Source organism: Meleagris gallopavo, chromosome 1, assembly GCF_905368555.1.
Source record: "Meleagris gallopavo chromosome 1, MGAL_WU_HG_1.1, whole genome shotgun sequence".
Classification (NCBI taxonomy): Eukaryota; Metazoa; Chordata; class Aves; order Galliformes; family Phasianidae; genus Meleagris; species Meleagris gallopavo.
In genome coordinates this window covers 124,250,375-124,270,404 of record NC_139404.1, presented here as the reverse complement: position 1 = coordinate 124,270,404, position 20,030 = coordinate 124,250,375, and the positions used below count along the sequence as shown (strand labels likewise).

At 39.0% G+C, this 20,030-nt stretch overlaps 1 protein-coding gene across 3 annotated transcripts in view; it reads left to right on the top strand.

Moving 5' to 3' along the window:
* The window catches only part of STS (steroid sulfatase), a 111,061-nt gene extending 91,297 nt beyond the window's left edge, over positions 1–19,764 (top strand). For all 3 annotated transcript variants that reach the window (XM_085212728.1, XM_085212710.1, XM_085212720.1), the window contains one exon: positions 15,711–19,764. In XM_085212728.1, the coding sequence (XP_085068854.1) occupies positions 15,711–16,093 (383 nt within the window). In that variant the 3' untranslated portion in view covers positions 16,094–19,764. The remainder of the gene's footprint in view (positions 1–15,710) is intronic.
* Positions 19,765–20,030: the final 266 nt, after the last annotated feature.

Genomic DNA, 20,030 nt, shown 5'->3' with positions numbered 1-20,030 from the left:
TTCTGTCACAATTACATTGTGCTCTGCTTAATTTAAGTATGGGATTCATATTTGAGTTCTTAAACTAAAATACTATTACTTTGTTGAACTGAAGGCAAATGAGGTAAAATCATCCTTTCAGTAAATTCATGGGAATTTTGGTATTCACTTCAGGAGACCAGTTCTATGGCATTGGAACTGACAATGCAATGAATGACAATCTAAATGAACAAAGACTTGCACCAAAATCTTTGTTTAAATTCTAGTAAAAGTTTGTGAAAAATACGTGTTTGCAAAAGTTGCCAGATAAAACACTGAGTGAAAGGAGTGTGCCAATAAAATGTCTTTGGCTTCAGCATTTAATAGAAATGAATTATAGTAGCACAAAAGTTACAACAGAAGAAACCATCTAAAAAATACATTGTAGTGAACAATCATGAAGTGGCAGTTGAATGAATAAGATGACAGAAAGAAGATTCATTTGAAATATCTGAAATGAGCTTTTGTTCTTATTTGGTACAACTGGAACAGAGAAAATGCATATATTAGTGTAAGATAGATATGAACATCACATAAGCAGTCAATTCAGATGTACTTCAGCTACTGACTATTTAGAGGTCATTCAGTGATTCTTATGGATGAGTAAGACATTAAACAAAAACAAATTATGTTTATAAAGAAAAAAGTTTTGTGGGTATTTTTGTTTGTTTTAAAGAAAAAAAAGTCTGCAAACTTCCATCTGTATTTTCTGGCTACCTCAGTTAAATATAGGGACTTTAAATATACTTGAGAGGAGGAGATTCACAATCCATGAATACTTTTGGGTCTTTCATAAACAGCAGCACCTTGTAAATAGATATTGGCTGCCAAGTCAAATTGAACATGGGCTAGAGAACTCTGGAGAGATAGAAAGTTTGATTCTCTAGCTTGTGGTGGTGTTTTACTCTGAAAATGACTACAGTAGAAAGAAAAGTTACACAAATGGTTTTCACAGGAACCTCTGACATTTATGAAAGCAAATCCATTCAGTATCTTTGATTTCTGTCTGGTTATTTTTGCATAACAAAAAAGTAGTTATGGAGCAAAGGCCTAGTTTTGTATTCAAGTCAAAGAGCACTAGGCAATAGCTATATAAAGAATTGGAAAAAAAAAAAAAAAGAAAATTAACCATCTCTTTTTAAAAGCATCATTAGTTATGATAAGGGAAGCAAAGTACTTTGCAAGAAAGTTGTTCATTGAAGAATGATGACTTAGAGGTAATTGTATTGTGGATGACCACTGAGCAAGGTTGGTCATTTCTTATCAAGAAGCAATTGGAGCTTCATAAAGTCAGGAACTACAAGTGACCCTAGCCGTGGAAGTAGCCTCACTGGCAGCACCCAAGCAGAATGAGCAGAGCTGAGTGCTGATAACAGGGTCCTTCAGTAAATCCTAACTAGGTGAACTAGTGATTCAGATTTAAGGTCTACTCATAGAGCCCAGTCAGAAGCAGGAAGAGAATAAGAATGGAGACATAGGTGGAAGAAAGGCTACAACATCAGGCGGTCCAGAGATGGGGCTAAGGAGTGGCACTCCTACAGCGATATCGATGACCTCGGGCTAAGATGAAATGGGGATCTTGGCCCATGGACAGAGTGTGTGGATGGGGTTCCAACATACGGTTGGTCAGGACCGGTAAGGCATACTAGAGTTCTCAGGGTTCCAGCATCTCAGGTTTTTAGCAGAGTACGAGGGTGGTGCTAACAACAGGCAGGTGTAAGCTTTTACATCTGAGCTAATCTGATCTGTTATATTTAAAAGAGTAATAAGCAGAATTATTCTCACCCTAACATAGAATTCTAACAAAGATAAATGATCAGTGAACAGTGGCATCTAGCTTTCATAAAAACAAACACATTTCAGAAATATAGAATTAGGTGAGAATACCAGATGGTCAAATTGCATAATAAATAGCAGTAGAGTACTGAGCAATAAATCCTACTGAGTGCCTTAAATGTAAAAAAGTGTCTCGACACCTTTTTTACAATGTGAAAGAAATGAATGTTTTTCTAAATGTCAAGAAAAGACACTGTATGTCTTTTAAAGTTAACTGGGAATTTTAAGATCATGTAATGTAATTAGTGTCATTTTTCTTTTAAATCAGCAGAGGTTCAGATAAGAGCCTGCCTACAAATATGCAATAAATAAGGTAGATAGTTTAGACTGTGTAGCAAAATGCAAGGGGTGAATTGGTTTTGTATAACTGAATATCATTTTATCCATGTATCAGTGTCCTGAAAGATCTGACAAGAATAATCAGAGAATAAAACCATGGATTAGATACAGATCCTGGTTTGAGTTACATTGGCATAAAGCTCTTTGAAGTCCAATTAAAAAAGTACCACTTACATCTCATGTTCAATTTTCCTTCTAACACAGAACTTAAAGTAGTCATTTACTTCAGTTATTAGCATCAACTCTCATAAATAAATGGTTTAGAAGTTGGTGCAAACACAGGAATTTTGGATTTTTTGACCACAGGGTAATTTACTCGGCACCTGACATGATGGCTGCAGATGGAAGTAGCCTGTATCTGAGGGATAAGAGGATCTTAGCCGAGGAAATGGTGGGACTCATTGAAAGGTCTTTAAACTACGTATGAAGGGGGAAGGGGACAAAACGAGGGCCGCTGGGGTTGAGCAGGTCATTCAAGGGCTCGTACCAAACTTGATGGGCGAAGACGGTAGAGTACAAAAGGATGGACTGGGGCAGGGGGATGCTGGGGATGCTGCTGTTCTGGGGGAACCTAGATCTTCTATAAAAGCGGTGAGACAGAAAGCCCAGCTGGAGTGCCTTTACACCAATGCACATAGCCTGGGAAATAAGCAGGACAAGTTGGAAACCGTGATGCACTTGGAAAGTTATGACCTTATTGCTATCACGGAAACATGGTGGGATGAATCCCATAACTGGAATACCACCACTGAGGGGTATCAGCTCTTTAGAAGGGATTGGCGAGATTGGAAGGGTGGGGGAGTTGCCCTCTATGTCAAAGACTGTGAGGAGCTTCCTCTGAGAAACAGTCAGGAATAGGTTGAGATTCTGTGGGTTAGAATTAGGGATGGGACTAACAAAGGCCAGCTAGTGATAGGCATATACTACAGGCTACTTGATCAAGGGGAGACTGTTGGAGAGGCTGGCTTGCTTCAGATGTGGGAAGTGTCATGCTCATGGGCTCTCACCCTGATGGGGGATTTCAACCATCCAGATATCTGTAGGAAAGACCACATGGCAAGCTGCAAGAGGTCCAGGCTACTGAAATGCACTGATGATAACTTTCTGGTCCAGGTATTGGACAGACTAACCAGAGGTGAAGCGTTGCTGGACCTGCAGCTCACCAATGCAGAGATCATTAAAGGCAGTAAGGTTGGAGGCAGCCTGGGCTGCAGTGACCATGCCCTGGTTGAGTTCTTGATCTCGAGGGATGTGGGCCTAGCAAAGAGTGGTGTCAGGACCCTGAACTTTGGAAGAAGCAAACTTTAAGCTGTTCAATGGACTGTTAGCCAAGATCCCCTGGGATGCTGTCTTTAAAAACAAAGATGTTGAGGAGATCTGGCTACTCTTCAAGGATGCCTTCCTGAGAGCACAAGAGCTTTCCGTCCCTTTGAATAAGAAAGCGGGCAGAGGAGGTAGGAAACTGGCGTGGCTCGGCAAGAACATGCTAGGCATGCTGAGGGCAAAGAAAGGTACATACAAGCTCTGGAAACAAGGGCGTGTCACCTGGGAAGAATACAGGGATGCCATCTGGACTTGCAGACGTAGGATCAGGAAAGCTGAGGCGCAGGCAGAACTGAATGTGGTAAGGGATGTGAAAAACAATAGGAAGACTTTCTACAGCTACATTGGCCAGAAAAGAAAGGTCAAAGCGAGTGTACCTCCTTTGGTAAGTGTAAAAGGAGAACTGGCTTCAACAGATGGAGAGAAGGCTGAGGTACTGAGTGAGTTCTTTGCCTTGGTCTTCACTGGCATCCAGGATTCCAGTACTTCTCACGTCCCTGAGCCCTGCATCTCTAAACCTCTAGGTGGGCACCAGGGCAGTAAATCCCCCACCCCCCACAGTAAGGGCAGAGACTGCATCATGAGACTGAATGCATACAAGTCTATGGGGCCGGATGGCATGCATCCCAGGGTTCTGAAGGAGCTGGCTGAGATGGTTGCCAAGCTGCTATCCATCATATATGAAAAGTCGTGGCTGTCAGGTGAGGTCCAGATGACTGGAAGAAGGGTCACATCACTCCCATTTACAAGAAAGGGAACAAGGAAGACCCTGGGAACTACAGGCCGGTGAGTCTCACCTCTGTGCCTGGGAAGATCATGGAACAGATCATCCTGGATAACATGCTTGATCACATGAGGAATGAGCGTGTGATCCGAGACAGCCAGCACTGCTTCATCAGGGGAAGGTCATGCTTGACCAATCTGGTGGCCTTCTATGATAGAGTGATGGCATTGGTGGACAAGGGGAAGGCAACCGATGTCATTTACCTGGACTTGAGCAAGGCCTTTGGCTTGTTCCCCCAGCACATCCTTATCTCCAAATTGGAGGGACGTGGATTTGATGGGAGGACTACTTGATGGATAAGAAATTGGTTAAAAGGCTGCAGAAAGAGGGTTGTCATCAATGGTTCTATGTCCAGGTGGAGGCCGGTAACGAGCGGTGTTCCCCAGGTGTCTGTCTTGGGACCAGTGCTCTTTAACATCTTTATCAATGACATTGATGACCGAATCGAGTACATCCTCAGCAAGTTTGTTGATGACACGAAGCTGAGTGGTGTGGTTGACACAGTGGAAGGTAGGGATGCCATTCAGAGGGACCTCGAGAGGCTAGAAAGATGGGCCTGGGTGAACCTAATGAGGTTCAACACAGCAAAGTGCAAGGTTTTGTACTTAGGCTAGAGGAATCCCAGGCATCTATACGGACTGGAAGGAGCAGTCCTCGTGAGCAGCCCTGCGGAGAAGGACCCGGGGGTCTTGATAGATGAAAAACTTAACATGAGCCAGCAGTGTGCCCTTGCAGCTCGAAAAGCAAATGGTATCCTGGGCTCCATCAGAAGAGGGGTGGCCAGCAGGGACAGGGAGGTGATTGTCCCCCTCTACTCTGCTCTTGTGAGGCCCCATCTGGAGTACTGTGTCCAGATCTGGAGCCCCCAGTACAAGAAAGATAGGGAGCTGTTGGAGAGGGTCCAGAGGAGAGCCACGAGGATGATCAGGGGACTGGAGCAGCTCCCCTACAAAGACAGGCTGAGGGACCTGGGCTTGTTCAGCCTGGAGAAGAGAAGGCTGTGGGATGATCTCATTGCAGCCTTTCAGTACTTAAAGGAAGCCTACAAACAGGAGGGGAATCAACTCTTTGAAAGGGTTGACAGCTGCAAGATGAGGGGAAATGGTTTTAAGTTGAGGGAGGGAAGATTTAGGTTGGATGTCGGGGGAAGTTCTTTACAGAGAGAGTAGTGAGGTGCTGGAACAGGCTGCCCAGAGAGGTTGTGGATGCCTCATTCCTGGAGGTGTTCAAGGCCAGGTTGGATGGGGCCCTTGGCAGCCTGGTCTAGTATTAAATGTGGAGGTTGGTGGCCCTGCATGTGGCAGCTCTTACTGTAGAGGCATAAGGGTCCTTCCCCACTATCACTTTATAAGCCTCAGTAGGACTCATTAAACCTCATTCTTTGTCATTAGCTTTTATCTTAATGACAAAATGCGGTAGCAATGTAATCTATTAAAAAATCATGTAGAAACTTGTAGCAGTAGGTAAGAAATTTCCATAGATACATGGACATATTTTTTGCTGATGCTTATACAGTCATGTACTACAGCAAAGTATTTGCTTGAGATTTCCTCAACAGAAAGCAAGTACTGCAGACCACTTTTCTGTTTTTGAGGGTCACCATCCATGAAAAACATTGAAGAGTCAGTATAATATGGATCTACTCCAGTTTCTGACTGGTTTATCTACACAAGCCCATGAAGGATTTCAAAAGCATCAAGTACCTACTTTGAAATAGTGAAGCTGTGGGAGAAATACACTTTCTGTTTAGGGATAACACATGAATCTTCAGCTCACTTAAACCACATTTTTGTTGGACCAAGTGTAACCTTTTTCTTCTCTCTGAACTATGTCCTTTTACTCTGTATTCATCCTTTTCCCATCACTTTATTTCTCTTTCCCTCCCTATTTCTGTGCTTCTAGCCTCACTTGGAGTGAATCTATTTTTTATTCTCTTAACAGATGCTTGTCTGTATCTTTTGTTTCTGAAGTTGTAGAAATTATAATAAACTCTGACCTTCATGAGAATTTTCCTGTCATTTGCCTTTTCTGTCTTTTAGTTTTGCAAGTCCATTCATTTCCACTGTTCCGTCTAGAGAAATCTTTCTTTTCTTACAAGGTGTTATTTTTTTTTTTTTAATTCAGTTTGTGTGTGTGGTATTTTTGTTTGTTTTCTTTTGCTTAAATTAACTTTTCGTTTTCTTTTTGACTTCTTTCTTTGTTCCTGATTTTTTGTTGATATACTTTTTTTTTTTTTTTTAAATTTATATTGATCTCGAACATCTGAATCATTTACTGTTTCTTAATGAAGGTCATCCTGGTCTTTTCTCAGTGATTATTGAAGTTACTTTTTTTCACTCTATTTCCAAAGTTGCTTTGTAAGCATCATCTTTATTCCTCATTTGTTGTTTTGTTTTTGTTATCTTCTCCACATGATCTTGCCTGTTTCATGGAGCACCAAAATCAAGGAAAACCTCTAAAAGTCCCACCTTTAGTCCACTAAAAGTGCTCTCCCAAATCCCTAATTTCTTTTCAGTGCATCAACCACAACATCTGGAAGAAGCAGAACAGGCATCAAGTGTCATTTACCTAAACTACCTGATTAACTATTCTAATTTGCTGTCTTGAAGCTTATATCATAACAGGTGCAACTGAATTGGGGTGACACAGTATGGGCATAATGCTTGGTAAATGTGAAATAATACCTGAAAGAAAAAAGAGCATTTCTGGCTTGAACAGAAAACACAAAGCTGTTTATATCAAGCTTAAGAAAATTGACCTAATCGTAAGATACACATTTCTGCTACCAATATTTTAGGTAGGAAAATGTTTTCCTTGACAAACATGACAAAGCCTTTACACTATTTTCTTGTCTCAGTTTGCTCTGTGATGGTAGAACTAGATGGTTTTAGTGATCTTTTCCAACAGTAATGTTTCAGTGTTTATGTATGGCAGCAGAATTACTGCTACAGAGACCTTCCCTACTTAGAAAGGTGTGCTTTTTGAACCAGGTCTTCAGCTAGTATTTAATCAGAATTACTTTTGGACCTGCTTGTGTTGTTTTTCTGTTGTTGTTTTTGCATCAAGTTTATGAAGTTTCTAATGTTTTAAAACACTGCAGTTTCTTCACAGCAGGTGCTTGAAGTGTGAAAACTTGAATTGAGAGTTGACTAAAGTCACAAAACAAAGGAATTAAGGAATGTTGGGGAAATACAGTATATGAAACAAAATATTTCAAATTGTGTTGGAAGTAGCGTTAGATTGATGTGAACAGAACTGTTTCAAAAGGATTAACTAAAGCAGGAATAAAACTAAAAATGAGCTATTCTTTTTTTCTCTCTCTTTTTTTTTTTTTTTCATAAGGGAAAAATACCTCACTTGGTTTGCAAACTAAGGGGCAGGAATAGCTTCAGAATGGAAAGCGTAAGCCAAACTTTCTGGACACTAAATCAGTGAACCACTCCTTATGAAAAAAATAACCTTAAAATTACAAACTTCGATTATTTGCATTACTTCACACATGACTGAACAGAGTTCACTCTCCAGAATGATTTTACATTAATTGAATGATAGAGATGAAGTAACCTGTCTTCAAAATAATTCTGAGCTCTCTTCACTTAAGTTCTATATACAGTGCAATTAAAATGAATTCGTTCCATTTACAGCCCCAGGAGACTCTTCTCTGATCTTGTTTTTGGTGAGAAGGATATTTTAGCACATCATAGCACCTCAGAAGGGTGAAGCTTGTTTTTCATTATGCCTGCCTTCCTTAATCTGGAAATAGGAAAGTGTCAAGGTTGTTTCCCTTTTCCATCACTTACTGTCAGTTGGAGTGTAGCTTAAGCTCTCTGTGTCCATATTCCATACCACTAAGGACGAGAAAATATTCCCATTGCTTTCCTAAAACTAGTGTTCTATTCAAACTCAAGTATTCATGCTGGCTGAAGAACTGCGAAATGAGGTTTGATTTTTGCATAAAAGTTTGTACTGGCAGACTGCTAAATTTCTCTGTAAAAATCTTAACCTTGAATATATCCATGTGAAAATAGATACTAGACAACTTCTAATAATTTTCTTAGGAATAAATGTATATGAGAGTTCTTGCTGGTTGTCTTTAAAATGACACTCTATGATATATCTTTTAGTGTTTATGTTTAATTCAGTATTTTGGGGAGGAAGGGAGGATGGGAGGACCCCATCAGGTCCCATGGACTTGTGGACCTTAGTACTGCCTAGGCGCTCACGCACGTCCTCTTTCCTGACTAAAGGAAAGTCTCCCATTCCCCAGACCCTCTCCCTAACCTCCAGGGTGTGGGAAACCTGCGGGAGAGCCTTTTCACTGAAGACGGAAGTAAAGAAGGCATTCAGTATCTCTGCCTTCTCAGCATCCCCCGTTACGAGAACCCCCCCCTCACTTAGTAAGGGGCCCACATTCTCCCTAGTTTTCCTTTCACTGTTAACATACTTGAAGAAGCCTGTTTTATTATCCTTTATCACTTTAGCTAGATTCAATTCCAGACGGGCTTTAGCCTTCCTCGTTGCCTCCCTGCAGGCCCTGACTACATTCCTATATTCTTCCCAAGTGGTCAGACCCTTTTTCCACATTTCATGGACCTTCTTCTTTCCTTTGTGCTTGCACATGAGCAAAATCAAAATCACCTCCCTTGCCTTGCTGGCCATGTTCTTTTTAATGCACCCAGGATACCATTGGCCTTCGTGGGCACATGGACACAACTGCTGGCATGTGGTCACCATGTTGTCCACCAGGAAACTTTGGTCCTTCTCTGCAGACAAGTTTAAACTTGTCTGAAATTATTTGCAGTAGTTGCTTTGAGTTGTCTTTGCATCTTTGTCTTGTATGTTTGCCGCAATGTCTGGAAAATAACTATATGAATCTTGCATACCTTTCACATCACTCAGGGTGATTGAATCCACTTTATGTCAGATAGGAATTATTGTCCTCAATTTTAAAAGGACAGAAAGGACAGAAGACAAAATATAATTCTAAATAAATTTCTCTTTCGTTTTTGTCATCCTTAGCTAATGGGCTATGCATTGCTACATTCTTGAGTATGTTGCTCTCCTGTTTATTAGCTGTATCTCTTTCTAATTCCAGAGGAAAACTGGTACATGAAAAGGGCAAAAAATAGGTAGGAAATTACTAATAATTTTGTTTGTGCCAACATTATCTCCTGTCTTCATAATGATAATGACTGCTCTTTAAATGAACTGAAAATCACGTGGGCAATTCAACAAGTGAATACACTTTTCAGCCAAATCTTTAGCAATTGTCTGGGTTACATGCATCAGATTACTCAAAGTGTTTTTTTTTTCCCCTGGGCAAAATATGTTCTTTCATGTTCCTGTTAGCTGTAACTTCCAACTAGGAGGCATAAGGTTGCATTGGCACTTCTGATTTTGGAAACATAGTTTCTATACCCATTTGTGTGTATATGTATAAAGGAGTGGTCATTCTTTTTGGTAATGAAGAATTCAGGAAGATAATTCTTTGTCAGCTCCTACCACTTAGCAGATTATCTTGACTCATTAATAAATTTCAGTGGAACCTTTTCATTCCACTACAGTTGCTCATCAGCTCACTGTTGTTTTCCGTTTCATGTTTTTTAGCTCAGCTACTCTGTATTCTGCACAGTTCTTCATGCAAGGCTCTTCTAGCAACTATCTATTCTCGTAAATTAACATTATGTCTAGCATCCTAAGATGCCAGATAAATGTGTCTAAAGAATACAAATTTTGACTGAAAGAGTAAAGTTAAAAACTTTTGAACTCAACATATTTTTATTAGCTGTTCAAGGAATGTACATATTCATAAAAATAATATGTATGCTTTGTTTGTAGTAACCATATAGTATTCTCCATATGACATATATAGTTCTACAAAAGCTCAACAACCAAAACCTTTTTTAAATTGTTAAATTTTTGAAGAGTAGAATACATACATACGTGTGATATCTACTTTTATATAAGATTAGTAGAGAACCTACAACTTCTAAATTACTCCAGTGATATAGGAAGCAAAAAAAAGGACTAAATCCAGCAATAACGACAGTTATCTGAAGAATATTTTCAAGTAAATTTGAACTTTAATCTGCTACTCTGTAGAAAAATTGAAGAGCTGGCTTTAGTTAGAATGTGAGAGCATACCTTGGCTACGGAGCTCACTTGAAATACAGGAAAAGACTGTGTGCAATTTGCATTTCTATGTACTGCTATGCCCAAAGGGTTATGAGCAAGTAAGTCTTAACTCAAGGAGAGACCAGCTCATCAATTTGCAATGAAGAACAGACTTGTTTAACTTGTTCTTCTACCAAAAGAAGAAACAAAATAATATGAACAAAGGAAAGCCCAGATCTACCTATCGTGGATGAAAAAAAAAAAAAAAAACAGTAAAAATAAAGTCCAGGCAATAACACAGAAATAGCTCTTGTTCATTTCAAGTCCTTATCAGAGAATAGGATATAGCCATCAATAGTTACACACAGAGCTAGTATTACAGAAATGACATCCATATCCATTGTGTCATGTCATCTTGGAAATATTAATATATTTTACTGAGACACTTTTATTTACCCTTCTGGCCTTTACACGTATAATGACGTTTTGGTTGTCTGTGTGATTATGAGAGAATAAATAGATGAAGGATAATTAAACTGAAGAGGAGTCTGTTAAGGAGATCAAATTCTTAGCAGTTATGTTCATAGCAGATTTGTGCAAACTAATTGCAACCTATTTTAACTTGAGACTATTTCTATGTACAACTTCTGTGACTTTTGCTTTTTTATGTGTGCAAAGGAAAGTGGTATTCTGAGGACTGAGCAAGTGAAACCCTTGTTCAATTAACTCAGCAGAAAAATGGACACTGAATAAAGAAGCTGTGATGCTCTGGGAAAGGATCTCAAAGGATGCTACAGACATCTAGCTTGACTTCTGTGTTTTGGAAGGACTGTTATACTGACTGTGTGGGAACCCTGACAATTTTACAGCTAGGCTCAGTGAAGAACAGAGATATAGTTGTCTTTAAATAATAAGAGAATCCAGATGGTTTGAAGAACAAAAGTATTGTTAATTATTGAGAGATTAATTTGATCCCTGCAGCTAGCTCTCTGACAAAATGAGATCAGCTGAGAGAAAGTGAGAGAGAACTCTCCATTGTTAAGATCCTTATACAGCTCATCAGCTTTACAGATTAGAAATCCAACAGCTCTTTATGTCTCCTATATTACACTGGCTTCTCTACACACACAGACACTGACAGGTGTGCGTTAGCTTTTATAATGCTTAGGCAGTGGGTAGTTAAACTCTGTGCTGGTGTTTTTCCAGCACCTCATGAAGTTCCAGGTCCTTTGAAACACTGCAGTACAATAGGTGATCATTGTTCTATTGTACAGTTGTACTTGCTCTGCCAAGGCTGTGTTTTGCACAATATAAGCATGGTGTTACATAGCAGCATGGCTGACAACCATCAGCTCTTCAAAAAACTAGCAATGTAATTCAGACATGATCTGGTGTCACATGTGTCTGTCTCCAATCACACACGTTTTGCAACATGACAGATGCTCTAAGTATAGGCAAGCCTGAAGAATATTTATTCTGTAAGGGAAAAAAAAATAGTACAACTTGCATGTTTCTGTTTTTTTTTCCCATGTCTTTGAACTTACTTATATGAACCTATTGCTATGTCTTAAAATAATTCACGAATTCTTAAATTTATGTTGCTGTATGTAAGCCCTTGAAATGGCCTGATGATACAATGTCCAACAACATAAGTGTTGATGGAAAATTCATTTTCGAAGTAATTTAGTAGAAGTGTTCTATCAAAGATACGGGTATGGTAAGACAGCCTGACCACAGAGCTCTTGTGTGCATTTTTTCTGCCCTTCTGTCAAGATGTTACAGTGCTCTGAATTGAATTCTCAAATGGAGTAAATATTGCTTGGTCTATAAAAGCTCATTAATAGCGATTTTGGCCTTTTCTGTTCTTCATTGTCCATCCTGACAGTCAAACACTTCTAAAGAGCCAGAAGAAATGCTTAGTACAGAATCACATAGCTTCCCAGAATATATATTTTAAATCTCAATAAATGAGAGGCATATTTCTGCTCTGGGCAATGTTCTGTGCATAAGTTCAAAGATGTCTGAGGGGGACTGTTACATTGTTGACCTCGACAGACTGGAGACTTAAGCAGTGAGGAACCTGATGAGCTTTAACAAGAGCAAGGATAGAGTCTTGCATCTGGGGAGGAACAATGGCATGCATCAGTTCAGGATAGGGAATGACCTGCTGTAGATCATAGAGTCATAGAATCATAGAATTACTCAGGTTGGAAAAGACCTTAAAGATCATTGAGTGCAACCACAACCTAACCATACTACCCTAACTCTAAAAACCCTCCACAAAATCATGTCCCTGAGTAAGAGATTAGCTCTGGACAACAGGTTCCCCATGAGCAGTGTGCCCTTGTGGCCAAGAAAGCCAATGATATCCTGCAATGCATTAAAAAAAGTGTGACCCAGCAGGTCAAGGGAGGTGATTCTCCCCCTTACTCTGCCCCAGTAAGGCCACGTTTAGAATACTGTGTCCAGTTCTGCACTCCCCACATTAAAAAAGACAAGAATCTCCTAGAAGCAGTCCATCAAAGGGCCACAAAAACAGGCCTGGAGCATCTCGCATATGGAGAAGAAAGGAAAGACTGAGTAACCTGGGTCTGTCCAGTCTGAGGAAAACAAAACTGAAGGGGGATCTGATTAATGTTTATATATATCTAAGGGAAGGTGAGAGGCAAATGAATGAGGCCAGGCTCTTCTCAGTGGTGCAGAGTGATAGGACAAGGAATAATGACCTAAAACTTGAACGTAGGAAGTTTTTGTACTAATATGTAGAACTTCCTTATGGTAAGGATGATAGAGCACTGGAACAGTGCAAGAACAGGTTATCCGGAGAGGTTGTGGAGACTCCTTCTATGGTGATACTCAGACCCACCTGGAGCCCTACCTGTGTGACCTGTTGCAGGGTACCTTCTTTAGCAAGAGGGTTGGACTCAGTGATCTCCTGAGGTCCCTTCCAACCCCTGCAATTTTGTGATTCTGTGATTATTATTAATTTTAATTGTGAGGAAACAACAAAGAGTTCAAATGCTAAATCAATCTTTCAGAATATTATTGGAAAAGGAGACAGAGAAATGCTCCCATCCTGTCCAGTCATGTCCTGTCCCTGCCTCCTAGTATGATTGAGCCATTGCTGCTGTTATAGTCAGAGCCTTCAGTACCTATTAAAGCCTGCCACACCTTATTGTCTGTGCCAGCAAGGTGCTCTTTGCTTTTAGAGCTGCTTCCCTTGTACTGATTCTCAAGCGGCATTCAGAGGATACTCCTAGACTAATGCAAATAATGACCATCACCCTCTGACCCTGATTTAAGTGCAGACTAAAAGAACTGGAAATCTCCATGTTCTATCATTGGATTGGTTCCTTAAGGTAAATTCTCTTACAATGCAAAAAATGCTGCAGGATAGAAGAAGCTGTAAAGAATCTTAAGGTCACTTATTTTCTTTTAAATTCATGCTATGAACTGGAACTGCAGTCTGTGGCTCTCTAATCCACTGAAACATTTATGCCTTTAAACCTTTCTTTAAACATTCAGTGTGATGTAGTTACTGCATGTGATGTACCAGTTCATTTCTGCCCTTCACATACCTTCAAATGTTTTCTATTCTAGTGAACAAGTGACTTGATTAATGAATATTAACCACCATTGCACATATAAATATTTAACAAGTTACAAAAGTAACAAAATTTCTGTGGACTTAAAAAATTCAGCAAAATACCACAGAGCTTTTCCCCCGGTATTTAAAATAAAGGAAGTGATACAAACACGTCTCTTATGAAGAAAAACTTGAGAGATCTGATGCTGTCCAACATGGAGAAGAGCAGACTGAGACAATTATAAATCTCTAATGGGCAGGAGTCAAGAGGATGGGGCCAGGCTCTGTTCAGTGGTGTGTAGCAGCAGAACAAGGGTCAGTGGGTACAATCTGGAAGAGTTCCATCTGAACATGAGAACAAAATTCTTTTTACTTTGAGGAGGATAGAGCACAGGAACAGGTTGCCCAGACATTGTGGTTTCTTCTTCTCTGGACATAATCAAAACCCTCCTGGATGTTTTCCTGTGTAGGGAATCTATTTTAGGAGGGGGTTGGACTCAGTTATTCCCAGAGATCCCTTCCAGTCCACAACATTCTGTGGTTCTGAGTGGTTCTTTGAAAAAAGTTTCAGCAATAGGGCATCAAGGAAAGTAACTAATGACTGTGTATTTCTGGTGGCTGTATATGCTCTGATGGATAGGCAGTCAGGCATCATACGTCTAAGCTGTTTACTATCCTACTTTTATTAAGAATGAAAAGCAGATTTTGACTCTAATTATTTCCTGGTCTTTTTCTGGCACATTCTTCCCCAACTGGAGAGGACTGTGCATTTCCTTTAAAATGCCTGTCTGTTCCCGTCTGCCTGATCTATTCTGTGATGCTTGAGGAGAGTAATAGCCATTGCTTGTTTATTCCTTCCCTGTTAAATATTTTTAGGTTCTCCAGTCTTCTATTCAAGATTGTTTCTTGAAGGAAATGACTAATATTTGCTTGTTCTTAGTACAGGAATTAATTCTTATCTTAATCAGTGAAAACACTGAATGAAGTTATTCTACTGCAGGCAGTTCAGTGTCTGTACACAGTGTATTAAGCAAAGTCAAAATTACCTATGTGAAAGATGTTTGGTTCCCAGTTTACAAAGCAATGTCTCACCTAAAACTTGAACTACTGTAATAGTTATATATTTTTGAAAAAGCATCTTGAAGCCTGAGACAGGATCTGTTATAGCAGTTCCTGTCATCACATTTAATAAAATGAGAATGTCTGTCTCAACATGTTTGCAAAGCAAGCAAGCATGTGGCAGTGTGATGGGTTAGTACCACAAGGAGATTAAAGGAGAAAAAGATAAAAAATGATTTTTTTTTTATTAGTGAAATGAGAATCATTCATAGCTCAATGGTGTCTGGATATGGTCAAATGGCAAAAGTACATTTTAATATATCTTGAAGAAGACGGTGTAGTATCTTTGAAAATATGTAGCATTTCTTAGCATTGTTTACTTAAAAACTTGAAGTTCTTTTAAGTCGTCTGTAATTTAGTTAACTTCTTCTAAGGGACTGAAGTGATCATCGTTGTTTCATAAATTTGTGTAGCAAGAAAATCACCATGTTTTGCTTGATTTTGTTTTTCTCTTTCAGTATGTTGCAGTTCTTCTTTGTCAAAGATTGTATAGAGAGATTGATTTATTGTGGTGTAAATTAGAGTTTCATAAGTTGAAAGGATTTTCAGTTGGTCTTTTATCATTGATTGTTTTGTATTTGGAAACTGCAGGTGAATCTGTTTGGAAGGTCTTTTTCTTCACTCCAAAGTTCACTCCTGAGGATTCCAGTGGTTGCTATGACTCTCATGTTTGCTTTTGCTATGGAGGTTTCATCACACGCCATGATCCTCCACTGCTCTTCGATCTCTCCAGAGACCCTGAAGAGAAAGTCCCACTGACTCCAGAAACAGAGAGCCGGTTCTATGAAATTCTCAGTGTCATACAGCTAGCAGTAGATAACCACACCAGATCGCTTCAAATTGTCTCTGACCAGCTGTCCTGGAACAACCTTGTCTGGAAGCCATGGCTACAGCTGTGTTGCTCATCCTTCTTTCAGTTTTGCTACTGTGACTATGATTCAGAAAACAGCCTGCCAGAGGTGCATTCTGGTTAAACTTCTTTGTTTTCCTTCTCAGAACAAGAAGAATGTCTAGGTAGCTTTAGAAGAACTTGTTATATAGGATATACTATCTTTAGTACAATATTTCAGTAGAATTTCAGAAAATATGCCATGAGAAGAAGCTTAAAAAACATCTTCTCTGACTTAATAATACAATAAATGGTATAAAACAGGTTTTGCTGCCCTTATGTACCAAAGCATGCCTTTTCTAGAGATCATTTTTCACATCTTCAGCTTCAAAATTGTTCTTACACACTGAGGAATTTACTTATTGCTTTTGTCAACTACAGCCACTAAATGCACACTCAACAGTCCTTTTCAGTATTATCCACTGCGATTGGGACATTCTACCAAAAATTAATGAATAGAGATATAATGGTGAAAAGGTTCATGTAACTATAATTTGATAACTGATAAACAAGTAAAAGACAGATTCAACAAGTATCAGTGACATAAAATAGAATTATAGAATTGCTAAGGTTGGAAGAGACCTTAATGATCATCGAGTCCAACCAAAACCTAACCAAACTACCCTAACCCTATCAGCCCTCCACTAAATCATGTCCCTGAGCACCACATCCAAACAATTTTTAAACACATCCAGGGATGGTGACTCAACCACCTCCCTGGGGAGCCTATTCCAGTGCTTAACAACCCTTTCTGTAAAGAAGTGTTTCCTGATATCCAACCTAAACTTACCCTGGTGCAACTTAAGGCCATTTCCCCTCATCCTGTCACCTGTCACCAGTGAGAAGAGACCAACACCAAATAAGAAACAGACTGCCAAGAATCTAATGTTGTATGTGCCATAAAAATATAGAGAGCTATGTAGTGGGAGACCTTAGTCCACAATAAAATCATGCTCCCTCACTAGCATCATGTTTCATGGCATCATGATATGCACGCATGCATGTGTGCTTAAACATGTACCATAACTCTTCTGGAAAACATGCAAGCCAAATTCAGACTGTCTCACTTAACCCACAATCAAAACCAGATAAATCAATAAATAAATGTTTAATCCCTGAGGTAGACAAACCCTGACATTCATGACCCAATTGCTAAAATGAAATATTTGGTTCATGCTTAATATTGGTGTTCCAAATTTATATTATAACAAAAAATATACTATCTATTTACCGTACTTGTTCTTTCACTGATAAGTGAAGTGCGGCTCACAATTAATAATATTTGGTCTTGCTTTAAATACCTTTGCTGTTATTTAAGCTCCTTGAATGGGATCTACATTTTCTGAGAATAAACTTGGACTTGAACATTTACATTTTCTCAAAGCCAAATGTAACTGTCTCTGAGTTCTCAGTAAGGCCTTGGGAAATCTACAATACTTCAGGGCTAATTTCTGTATCCATTTTTATCTTCATCTTATTCAGTCACATTTTCTGTTCGCTCTATAGCTAGGCAAACTATTTTCTTTGGCAGATTGTACCAGAGCAGAACATATCAGCAAAATACTAAAATGATTTGATGCTTGATAATAGAAGGTGTCTTGCTTCTTATCAGAAAACACTAGTTAATTCCAACATTATGATATATTACAATCTGTTTGGTGGTATTAGCGCAACACTAATGCAAAAGGGATCTCAGTTGATAATAATGCAATAGCTTCAGCCAGCAGACATTGAGGTTGTGACCCATTTTTTGGGAGCTGCTGAAGCCTGTCATATAAAAATATATTGTGATATATGGTATATTTCTCTCTCTGTAAAATCTATTTTATTTGATTTTTCTCCTGCAATTTCCTGTCTTGGGAAATGTTGTACTCTTTCCTTGAAGTCCAATTTTTGATATTTCACCTTGTGTTTATGACTGGTTATCTTAAGTATGTGCTCTGTGATCTGTCTGCAGCAAAATCGTATGTGTTCTGATGTAGTTCAGATATTTCCCCAATAGCCTCTCAAGACTGTTTATATTGTATCTGGAAGGCTCTCAGGTGGCCATTCATGCAGCATAATTCCCTCCTTGCTTTATTTAAACACTGAATGTACAAGATAAATTTAGTAAGAAAGTTAAAATACAAATACTCCTCTGTAGTGTTCCCGACAGAAACTATGTATCCCAAATTCCTGGTCCCCATCTTCTAGTCAAACTGCTCATTAATGCTGCTCCCTCCATGCCTGCCCTTGTCAATGGTTTATGGGCTGCTTCGGCCTGGTTCAGTGACTGGTGGTGTGGAGGGATTTGCGAATCCGCACGTCCGGAAAGGGGAAACAGAGGACCTCAAATAATTAAGAACAGCAGCAATGATCTGAGGAGAAACAAACTAATTTACTAAATATGGTATCAAAATGCAAGATAACACACTATAATACAATATAATTAGAATTGAAGCTAATAAATCAAATATAATGAGAGAGTATCTGAAAAAATGTAGGCCTTACACTAGTGCTGAGGCGATGCATGTGGTCGGGACGAGCAGCAGGGAGGAGAGCTGAAGGAAAAAGGGGAGGTCTTGTGACCTTGCCAAGGGTTATATCTCCTCTCTGAACACAAAGTGTTCTGGGGTACGTAGTTCTTCTTCTCTTCCAGACAGGTGCCTGGACCTAGAGCATTAACTCTTTAAATCCCAGAGCACTAAATGATGTTGTCATGTGGAATGCTGATAACCAAAAATCATAAAACCATGACAGTCCTGCAGTGGAGGGAAGTCCAACTGCAGCCAGGATAGAGGATGCACTCTTCAGTTACTACAGCTCTCCTGCAGCTTTTGCAGTTTTTGCAAGCAAATATTCCTGATGAACCATAGGGGCAAATATATATGTTAGGTATGTAGCTGAAACTCAGGCAAAGCCTCACTGAATCTCTTTTGTTGCCACAGTTTCTAGGCTGTGACCTTTACAAAGACCTCAGTTTATATTGTTAAGGACATCCACACCTATTTTTCATCAGGAATATATTACGTTACTATTATATCTTTACTTTCTGCAGGCTCAAGAATTGTTTTTCCTCTCAGCATAGAAGCTGACCTGTGTTCCCTGACTGAGATACCAAAAATGATTATTTTTCTTCTGCTCTGATTTTCTTCTTGAATGAGTAGAGACTTTCTTTTATACCCTCTTTGGGTTTTGGTGCCATCTCTCTGATATCCTTTCTTAAAATCTTCAACCTCTCAAACACTTTTCCACTTATTTCTTTGCCACCAACTCCTCTTTTGCTTGTCATGTTGACCACAGCAGATATTTTGCCCAGATCTATCAGTAAGAAAAAGTGGTCTCTGTGAAAATAACTGATTTTTAGAGCACCTTGACTCAGCAAACCTTCTACTTATTTAACTTGCAGAAGAATTAACTTTGAAGTATAAAATCTAAGAAATTAAAGCACACCCTGAAAATAAAAGTTATTTCTTGTTTGTGCCACAAGCTTCATATTTACCAAAATTTAATTTAATATAGCTTTTAATATTTTGACAGAAGCAGTAAAATCTGAACTCCATTTTTACAATTGTTCCTTCAAGAAAGATTCTTTTAAAAATAAGACAGTATTTTTCATTGCAATGCTATTTCATTTAATGCCTAAAATAAACCTTCCCTGTGTTGAAAATGTGTTATATCTTCCAGTATTGTACCTTCTGTTCTAGAGATAGCATGTCAGATCATGGTAATTAAAATACTCTTGTTTATCTGCAAAATAAAATGAGAAGCATGGTATACCATTTTTATTATTTCATTGCCTGGTCTAGTATGGAAAGTTTTGTTTTTCATAGCAAGTTACTGATGGGATATATGTGAATCACAATGTATTAGCAAGGAAGACATAAGGAGAATATGCAACTGTTTTATTTAAGACTGGCTTTCAATCTATCATTTAACTATCATCTATATTGTAACATGGTGCCTGACAGTGGAATACATTAGTTTAAACTGGGAGTTCAGTTTCAGAGGAAAGTATATTCCTCTAGAGGGTTATTTAACAG